Genomic DNA, 10,404 nt, shown 5'->3' with positions numbered 1-10,404 from the left:
AAGGGTTCAAGTAGCCATTTGGTGCTGTGGAAGTCATAGAGTCACTCGCAGAATTTATACATATCTGACAGTAGATAAATTGGTTTTTGTGTTAGTTTGAAGAAAATCCTAAAAAACATAGTCCCAATATTTTTACATTAAAAATAACCCACTTCAATACTTTGTTTTCAGCATCGGCACAGACTGATGCATCTGAACGTCCAATTCCTTGAATTTATCGGTCTATGTAACTATAAAAATGTAAAGAAAAAAACAGGAATGATCTAATTGTATAGATAAATCTTAGCACATTTCAAGGATGATTTAGAATTAAGAACAGAAGTGGGTGAATATTTGGGCCAGTGACTTTACAACAGGTACAAACTGCAGAGGATCCATAAATCAACAGAAAATAATGTCCACTGCAGAACCTCAGTTGTATTTCCACAGCTCTAAATGTTACTCCTGTAAACCCTACGTTGCCACCTGGTTATGTAACAAAAGACCTAAATAATATTCAAAATTGATAGTTATTGTGAATCCTGTGACACAAAGGACAAATAAAGTGGCATATCAACCAAACATCAAAGTTTATAAAAGAAGAAAAAATACTGAAACATTACACAAACTGTACAGTGACATCCATTACAACAGGTAGAAAAAGGGGGAGGGTCATGATAATTTGGTGCAGTGGTAACATTATTCATAAGATACAGTCGTATGAACTGCGATGAGTAACAAAACAACTTATTAAATGTGGGATATCACATGTGACTAGCTTACAAGCTCAAGTTTTGTTCTGTAACATGGTTCAACAAAGTCTCGACTGACACTTAAATCTTAATAAGGCTTTACCTCACTATCAAAATGCTTTGTTATTCACATAACAGTTAATGTATAAAATAGTTCCAAAGAATGAATATCCCCAAAACGCCGCAGGTTTGTCTTAAACACGAGTTAAGAGTTTAACTACACCCAGTGCTGCCTCTTTTTTTTTGGTAACAGAGGAGAGAGAGAAGCCCTTGCCCAATCAGCCAGAAAACTAAAACAAACAAAAAACCAAGAGTTGTGGTTTTATCAGTTGGTGTTAAAGGATGGGTAACGGGGAGAACATGCCTTCTAGGCTCACAATCAAATTACAGGTGTGATGATAGTCCTCACTCCATTAAGTCCCACAACAAAACCCCCCACCCCCAAAAATCAAACTTGAGGCATGACAATACCACACAGAGACACGTGTACAAATGTAAATTCCCTCCTCTCCTTGAACTGAAAAGGTGGCTGTGCACCAGTTGTAGACACACAGAGTAGCATTACTACATCGCTGAATGTGGTATTTTTGGTTTTGGTACAACAGAAGGTTGTAGTGTGTTGCCTCGGGGCAGATGTTTCAGGATGGGAAGGAGATCTCAGCAGAGTCTCACCTGGTGCGTCACTGGCTGTTGGAAGCACCCAGTCTATATAATGGGCACCAGCCATTTCAACTGAGACACCCCAGGAACACTGTACACACGCCCACACAGAGACACACACACATCGTAGCAATACATGATGCACTTTCTCCTTTTTGGTCTGACTGTAATAATTATACCCTTTATTTATTTTGTTAATAAAAATGAAGCTAAAAATGTGGAAGGTCAAATGAAAACAATATCACGCCTACAAGTCCCACATGCATGGAAGACAGACATTTCTAAATCCATGTCAGTTTGTCACAATAACACATCAGTGCCCCACTGTCTTTCCATCCTTCTCCTAATGTCATTTAGATGCTTTTATTGAGCTCATTTTTGGTGGTGGCTGGTGCATTCTTGGTGAAACAGCATTAGAAAATAGCCTATAATCAAATAAACTAGTGGACAGAAAGCAAGAAGCAAAATCTACAAGCCGTCTACCAACACCCTCTAATGGTTAGCAACAAAAAGGGCTATTAGTTACATCCACTCAGCCAAAGATCTCCTCTCTCTCTGCCCTTTTCATCTTCTCACCCGCCCTGTTGTCACCTGTCCTGCCTGGTTTAGAACAGCGATCCCCGTAACGACCCTTTTACAGGTAGAGACACCCATAACAAGGATGCTAACTTTTGTGCTTGACACATCTTTTAGGTCAGCTTACTGTGAAAGCCACTAAGAAGCTGAGGAGTGTGTTGCAAAAAGGGCTTGCACCTTTGTGCATATCTCAACTATTCACTTTGAAATCTCCAGCAAAATGAAACATCAAGCTGTAAAGACCGGAAGATACAAGAACGTCTTGTGTTGAGTTGGCGGAGGATGATATCGGAGGAACAGCTGTGTTGACAACTACTGGGGCAGCACTTTGGTATGAGCACGGTGAGCAGAGCTCCCTGGTGATCCGTATCAACAGTCTGGCTGTCCGGTGCCAAGGCTTAAAGAGATACAGGCAATCACACACAGTTTTCCAAAGCAAAGGGTCGGGCGCGGAGGTCAACAGCACATGGACAAGCTGCGAGAGTACTGTGTGAAGTTAACGTGCATATACACATAATGTACAGACATCATGATCATCTACACAGCTGGGTCAGTGGTTTTCAAAACATCCTCGACAGTAAAGATGTTTTCTGTCTGTCTCAGCATCAGTAAGCTCCATCCCTCTTTCATTCGGTGTTAACAGAGCTTCAAGCACTGACATGGAGCTGTGGAGTGGTGGGAGATTCCCCCCAACTACTGTTCAACTGCCCTGTGTTCCAGCACAGTGTGTTTATGAAATGAAAATGCAGCCTTGCATGGCTATCTAGAGAGAAAGGGGCGACTGAAAAATAGAGAAAGAGGATGATAATCTGAGCAGACCGTGACGGGAGTGAAGTGAGGGCGTGGACAGCCACCGGATCAGTTGGAAGTGTCGGAGTGAATGCTGCCAGGAGGGCCAGGAGGACCAGGAGGGGAGGTGACCGAGGGGGGGTTGGTGGTGTGCTGCCAGCTGTTAGCCTGCAAAATGACAAGGAAGAGGGAGGGTATTGTCACACGGCTCACTCCAGCTCACTTGGACCGGACACAGACTTAGCGTGTAGTTTGTTCGTTTAGAACATATAACAGTAACCTACAGGAGTATGTAGGCAGGTGTGAAACATTTAGGACGGGGGTGGCCAGGCTGGGCACAGACTCAGAGGGGGGACATGTGAAATGCATGTAAAAAGTAAATAAAATTATAAGCAATACATTATGAAGAATCAAAGTTTATTTTGTGCTTTCTTTAGATAACTGACTGCTCTCCTTGTTTACTCTTGGCTGGGGACATTATAATATAAAATTTGACTAACATCAATTATAAAACACTAGTAGTTGGATTTAAGGAAACTGATCCCAATCCTGTTTTGTTTTTGTTTTTTTTTTGTGTGTGTTGAACTGCCCAGAGTCCAGCTCTGATCCACTCAGATTTGGGTTACAAGTTTTGAATTCTTTACCAGTTATTTTACCTGAAGACTTATCTGGGCTAGAATTCTCATTTTGCCATAGTTTATGAATAGGCTGCATACAATATTAACACCTACTAGGTACGTTTCCTAACTTAATCACTGGTCAGACCACAACAGAGGTTTTAAGTTGGTACTCACATCCAGGCGATGAGGGGCGTAGAGGCCACTACCTGACAGCTCCTCATAGCCGCCCGTCAGGTGTGTAGCACGGTGCAGGGTATCCACCTGTCAGAGACAAAATACACCGACAAATTTCAACACAAACGTCAGCATAACATTCAGACAGCTACACAAATCTTTACACTAGCAGGTTTTTTTTTTTCTTAACTAAACAACCACAGGTTTAACAAAGGAGGATCACATCCTCAAACCTCTGCTGCTCTTTACTACTACTGACTGCTTTCTTACTAGCATAGTCCCCCATTTGTTTCCAGTGTAACAGCAGAAATCTGTGGATCCCCCTCCAGACAACAAAACTGAACATATCTATTAACAGACAACTATCCCAACAACAGTTCGCTTTTGAGGAACATTCTTCTTGGAACTGGTCTTGATGACCTGGAGATATGGGGTGGAGGGGCAGGGAAAGTAAGGACTACAAACACACAAAGCTGTTTTAAGGGTTGGAAGTGCAGGACAACCTACAGGTAGAGAAACTGACCATTAACCACAGGGTTCCTGATTCAGTCCCCAGCCCTGATTTATGGGAATATTCCCAGGCTGTGCAACAGCTACAAGAGTACAAGAGTACTGGGGAAGGCCCTGATGCCTCTAAACTGGTCCTGGGGTTCTGCACCGACACTGCCCATGTCCTGGCTCAAGAAATACATAAAGGTATGGACTATGTGTTCATATAACTATAGAGAGACATGCAATAATGCAATTTTAAATAGCTTTTAACCAGTGGTGGAAAGTAACCAAGTACATTTACTCAAGTACTGTACTTAAGTACAATTTTGTGCTATCTATGCTTTGAGTATTTTCATTTTCTGTTACTTCATACTTCACTGCATTTTAAAGGTAAATATTGTATTTTTTACTCCACATTAATTTTATAACTTTAGTTACTTTTCAGAACCAGATTAATACAAAAATACATAAGACCTCACTGATCTGTGGTGAAAAATTCACATCAGGCGGTAATTGAGTACTTCTTCCACAACTGCTTTTAATAAACTAACAGTTTGTCTCAAGTGAAGAAATAAGCTCCTCGTGGAAAATGGACAGTGCAAACAAGGGTCAGTTTGTGTTGGGTGAGGAGTCCATGGGGTCAAAGGTAAAGTCAGGATGGGTTCTGAGGAGAGGTCAAGGTCAAAAGGAGCTAGAGTAAGAGTAGACATCCAAGGAATCTGGGTGGCTGGGTTAACAGCATTGAGGCCAACTCTGTAGCTGTCCTCAGTGCATACCTGGGGCTGTAGAGAGGGGGCGATGTTGAGACCCTCCTCGTTGAGTGAAGATAGGCCTAGGTAGGCGTCGCCTGTGTGAGACAAACTGTATGACCCCGGTGACCCTGCAGGCAATGTATACAGTATATAGCCAATCTCCAATCAGCCCCACCACAGTGCCAGAGGGTTAAAAGGTCAACACTGCTCATGGACACTGACTAGTGGTACTAAATTCTCATAACCAGATTCAATATGGAGATCACTTTTTAATTGACTGTTTTTGTGGCTTGGCCCTTTGATGTGGATTTTAGAGTGGGATTTGGATAAAGGTCAGGAGAACTACATGTGACCAACACATTCCCAGTTCCCTGGAAGTGGTGGCATTTGTCCATCATCGTGGGCTGTAGCCTATCCAGTAAGGACAGGTGGAGCAGGAGTCTTGCAGTGGTAAAGGACATGAGGTGTTTCTCTTAGAAGAGGTTTAAATGCTACACTATACCTCAAACCGCTGTGCAGAGCATTAGCCTGGGAACCACTTTAACTGCATTTGATTCCATTCTCCACATCAGCCTGCCTATACCGACTGTAATACCTTGTGTAGTTAATGGACAACAGGGGTCTGCAAACATTGCTCACAAGCTACCAGTAGCTTGCTACCGGATTCTGAGTGTCTCACCTAAAGGTTCAGAGAATATACACTATGTAGCCTACAATGCATGCATGATAAAACTAAACATGTTACACAACAGAACTTTGCTCAGTAAACCTGCTCAATCCGCCATTCAATCACATATACAGATGTCCCTCCTTTGGCACCAAATTATTATTTGTCAATCACCTATCAATCAAATGAGTTACACTGCTGTCAAGCTCATTTACAAGATGCAAAAATCTAGTTAAGACATACAACAAAACCAATTAAACAAGCAAATAAATAATGGGATAAATTTTAGAAAGAAAATATGAAAGACTGAGACAAAGTACTTGAAGTTGACAATAAGTCCCTCTAACTGATGTCCATGAGTGTCACAACAGCTCCAACATATTTTAAAGAGTTTAGAAAATTTGGAATGTTAAAAAGCATGCGATACTCTTATGACAAAGACAAACAAAGACCAAGGCTGCCCACACTGCACCAACAAGAAATAATAATGGAGGTTTGCTGGGCATTACTCTTAAAATGCGACTGCAGATTTTTATTTTTACACAATGTGTACTTAATGTTTCTCGGACATGATAATTGAAATGCAAATGTGCAGTTTCAGATTTTACATTATGGCAGAAATTCAGAGCATAAAGTAGGAATTTTGAACAATTCTCTTAACACAAATTTTCTCCAAAATGTAAAGTTCTGTGTTGGTCTTGGTCACTAGTTTGACTGTGCATTTCACCATTTGGTGAATTGCTGTTATGTACACATTGCACAAACTCCATCCACTGATTGTAGTTTCCCCAACAAGATGAGGAACAGCGTTAGCTTTCATGCCTGGCTGTATCTGTGCAGGTAAAGGAGCAGGATTTCACTGCTGCATCTGTATTGAAAAACCTGATTGTGTACGTTGCTCATTTTGGAAAGGAGGATTATGTTCACAGCCATATAATAAAGTTCATGGGATGTCTAAGCCAGGGCTGTGTGAGCCTGACAATTGATGCAGCTCCTTCAGTACACACAGCTGTTTCATCAGGTCCATCGTCAGCAACAGTTTCTCATATTGCCGAGGGTCACAGATCCAATTCAAGAAAACATGGACTAGGCACTGCAAGTCTGTCAACATAATGATTTAAATCATGAGAAGCAACAAGTGCTATTTATAGTTGTTAGGCACCAAAGCTAGCCTGTAAAACTGACTAGCTGATAAACTATGCTCCCCAGTTTTCCACTGGATCATATTGCACAACAAGTAAACGTTTTGCTGATTGCCGTTTTTCCTCCTAATCCTTGCCTGTTTCCAGACATTTTATCACCGATTTCAAGCAAAATAAACAGAATCATTCCACATGATCTGCTGAGGCAGCTGGTTGAGAGCACATTTCTTGTGCAGTGTGGGCTTTCCTGTGAACAATCTAGTCAGCCAGTGTTCACTGTGTGGTTCACTCAGGTTCAGTTGTGTTTAAGAACCTAAGTTATGTTGAGGAACTGTAGTCTGTTAATGAGAAGTGGCAGAGTTTGCTGGTAGATGAGATGGAGCATGTGGTACCTGAGTTGGGTGTTGCCGGAGAGTTTGCCTGGCTAGCCTGCGCTGACACATTGGCAGCATCCACCGCTGTTTTAACTGCGTAGAGGTTCGCTTCCTCCTGAAACTTACCAATGTTCTTCTTGTAGCGTATTCTCTTGTTGCCAAACCAATTAGAAACCTGAGGGAGAAATGGATGTCAAATATCTGAATGCAGTGTTTCTTTTGCACACATTTGGCTGCTGTAACCTCTAACATCTATCCACGGTGCTCAGATGTTCAAGTTCAAATTTTTCTTATTTATAACAGCAAAAACAAATAAAAAACAAATGCAAGTCTCTAAAGCATGCTACAAAATATGTGCTGAAAGTGGTCTGGAAACAGACAGGTGATACAGGATTTAATAACCAAAACAATACCAGTTTCCAAAGAAACAGTGTTCTTTTACTGTCCTGAATAATAGCAGTGTTAGCAAATCACCTGAGATACAGTGATCCCACACTTCTTGGCCAGTTCCTCCTTGGCTTCCTCACTAGGGTAAGGGTTAGACAGGTGGGAGTAGAAATACTCATTCAGCACCTCTGTGGCTTGCTTGTTGAAGTTACGCCTCTTCCGTCTGACACAGAGGGATGAGATAATGTTTGGAATGTATGTCAACATGCTCGTATCACTACAGCCTTCAAGAAAATAACCAGTCATCTAACGCACGCACACACACACAGTGAAAATACCAGCTAGACACACACACAGACAGACCTGGCGTCCAAGAAGCGCGAACGCAGAATCATGACGGCCTCGCAGGTACTCTGTTTGAGCTGCATCTGAATGGAGCTGAACTTGCGATGGATGATGGCCACCATACGCTCAATCTCCTTGGGAGATATGGGCCGTGTGCGGGACTGCTCTCTCAGCAGATTCATTACATGGTTGGTGAACTCACTGCAGGCCTGGACCAGGGAGAGGGGAAGGAGTTGAATGCTATTGTAAAAAGACAGCCCAAGCACACATTGTGTCCAGTGCCATGACATGGGGTGATGACATGCAGGCTTTGGCTGCTCGACTCCTCTGCCTTTAAGTACTATTTGTGGTCTGTGAGTTACTAGTGGCATTTGAACCATAAAACACAGCCCACAGCAGTGGTTCTTAAACCTATATCACAGAAATACCAGGAAAGGGCAGCTGGAGCCATTAAGAACCAAGAGTGTGCAGAGCTAAATAACAAAGGCCAGTGACACTGGCTTGATACGGGACAATATTTTTCCATGTGCTCTTAGACAGATCATGTCTGTTCATACCAATTATGAACATATGTGTAACAAAATGTATCAGTCAAAAGTAATTTTTATACTTTATAATGAGGCCACAATCTTTATCCACCCATCGACTGTGAGGGACTTAAGAGTATACAGGAGAGATTTTCATTCTAACTGTTGTAGATGATTTCACAGATTACTTACTGACTGGTTTAGGTTGAAGTCATCTGTTCTAGTTTGTTTGAAAGATACCTACATACTCTCATGTGATTGACAATCCCTGTGCAAGATTTTATTCCAAACAACACCACACCCACACTAGCTGATAATAGTAGTTAAAATGCCTCAAGACATGGAAACAGGAGTAATCAGTGGTATAGTGTTGCCCAGGTGAAATATCATCCTTAGGGTCACATTCTAACAGTACAAATATGTATTTCTTAGCACAAGATGATTGTTACCAGACTGATGAACCCAGGTACAGAGGGATGAGGTTGTCTGAATTAATTTCACAATTTAATAACAGTATATATTCAAGCAGTAGGTCTGCTCAGTACAAACCTGCTCATACTTCTCCAGCTCAGAATGATATATCTGGCGGATCTGGGCGAGCTTGGCTCTGTAGTCAGAGTGTTCGATGCTGCTGTCAGTGGGTGAGCCCCCTGCTGCTGGCTGCAGCCGAACCTCCGCCCTTCTCTGGTCCAGACACACCTTCTGCCAGCAGCATGTTGTCCAACCGCATGATCTGGGGATCAGGGGGGTCCTCCTCCTGCACACCACGTATACTCAGCACTGGACACAAGAAGAGAGACAGGAAAGTTAGTCCCCGTTTCTATTAGTATGTCCAACACCTTTCTAGAGCTGAGAAAACCTGTTGGTTATAGAAGTTTTTGAAAACAAAAGGCCACACACTTCCTTTCAAGAAGGCTGAAACTCTGGGTCCTAGGAGTGTATAGGAAGATGCTTTATCACTGCTAAAACTCACAGAAGTGGAGCCCAGTCAAAACCCAGTCAGGTTTCTCCCCTGAGTCATTGCTATGAGCACCTGGCTGAATTCTCAATGAGCCTGGACTTTCCCTAAATCAACACCAGAGGGCAGTGTGGTCCCTCAGTGGCAAGCTGCCAGAGATAGGGCATGAGGCATGGGACCAGTAATGGGAGTGCATGTGCTGTCACTATGAGCCCCAGTGGCCATAAGTATAGTTATCAGTCGCTGCTCTCCAACACTGTATTATACCAGGACCTCTGTCAGCCTGCAGCCATGCTCTCATCTCTCTCTCACTCACACATACACACACACACACAGTCTTACAGATACCACTTGGGTACTTGAAAAGTTTTAAGTACAGACTAGCATCTTTTCTTTAGGGCCTGAAGCTTTTAACACTTAACTAAATATCCTCTTGCACCTTTTGCTTTTCCATCATTCAGCTACAGAAAGTAGGAGAGGGAACTATCAGAATGGAATGTCTTTAACAGATCATTTACAGGTAGTTAATTTGTTTTGTAAAAGGTAAATGATATACAAGACCACAGGACCACCACCAGATTATTACAGTACCAATGCACTGAAATAAAAAATGACCTGTAGAGAAAAAAAATCCAGTATAAAAAAAGTTTGTAACAAAGGTAATTTTTTCCATTTATTCACAAGTGATTTTAGTGAAATTAGAAAAAGGCTCATTTTAAACAACTATTTTGATAATTGTTCACTCTCAATTTTCAAGCAAAAGCAAAAATAAATATGAGGAGGATAAACAAATGTGATAATTCCCCAACTTTCTCTGCTGTACAAACCTCTGTAAACTAAAACTTGGGTTTTGGACTCTTGGCCACACAAAACAAGCAATTTAAAAACATGACCTTGCTGTGAGGAATTGTGATGGGCATTTCACCCCCCCAATTTTCCTCCTTGTAGAGAGTCACACTGAAAAACAAGTTTGCAGCCAGAAGTCAGAGCTAACAAATGAGCAGGGCTGTACTGTAGGGCTAACAGATGTGAAAGAAATGAGGACAAAAACAGTTTGGCTTAAAGTTTCCAACTGCTATGGAGCAGATGAGTTTGTGCATTTTCAAAGCGTCATATGATAAATGAGTCTGTTCCACCATTTAAGGCCTCTTGCAGCATAATGTCCAACTTTCCCTCTTTCCCCCTTCTCTTCTTGTTCCTTCTTGCCCGT

At 42.0% G+C, this 10,404-nt stretch overlaps 1 protein-coding gene across 1 annotated transcript in view; it reads right to left on the bottom strand.

Annotated features, from left to right (window-relative positions):
* Nucleotides 1–1,380: 1,380 nt before the first annotated feature.
* The window catches only part of pbx4 (pre-B-cell leukemia transcription factor 4), a 26,862-nt gene continuing 17,838 nt past the window's right edge, over nt 1,381–10,404 (bottom strand). Inside the window, 7 exon segments of the mRNA XM_020610289.1 lie at nt 1,381–2,924; nt 3,551–3,637; nt 6,996–7,152; nt 7,452–7,587; nt 7,728–7,918; nt 8,786–8,894; nt 8,896–9,016. Of these exon segments, the coding sequence (XP_020465945.1) occupies nt 3,594–3,637; nt 6,996–7,152; nt 7,452–7,587; nt 7,728–7,918; nt 8,786–8,894; nt 8,896–9,016 (758 nt within the window). The 3' untranslated portion in view covers nt 1,381–2,924; nt 3,551–3,593.

This window comes from Monopterus albus, unplaced genomic scaffold (genome assembly GCF_001952655.1).
Source record: "Monopterus albus unplaced genomic scaffold, M_albus_1.0 scaffold105.1, whole genome shotgun sequence".
NCBI classification, from domain to species: Eukaryota; Metazoa; Chordata; class Actinopteri; order Synbranchiformes; family Synbranchidae; genus Monopterus; species Monopterus albus.
The sequence above is the reverse complement of the archived record's forward strand: the minus strand, read 5'-3'. Positions and strand labels throughout refer to the sequence as shown.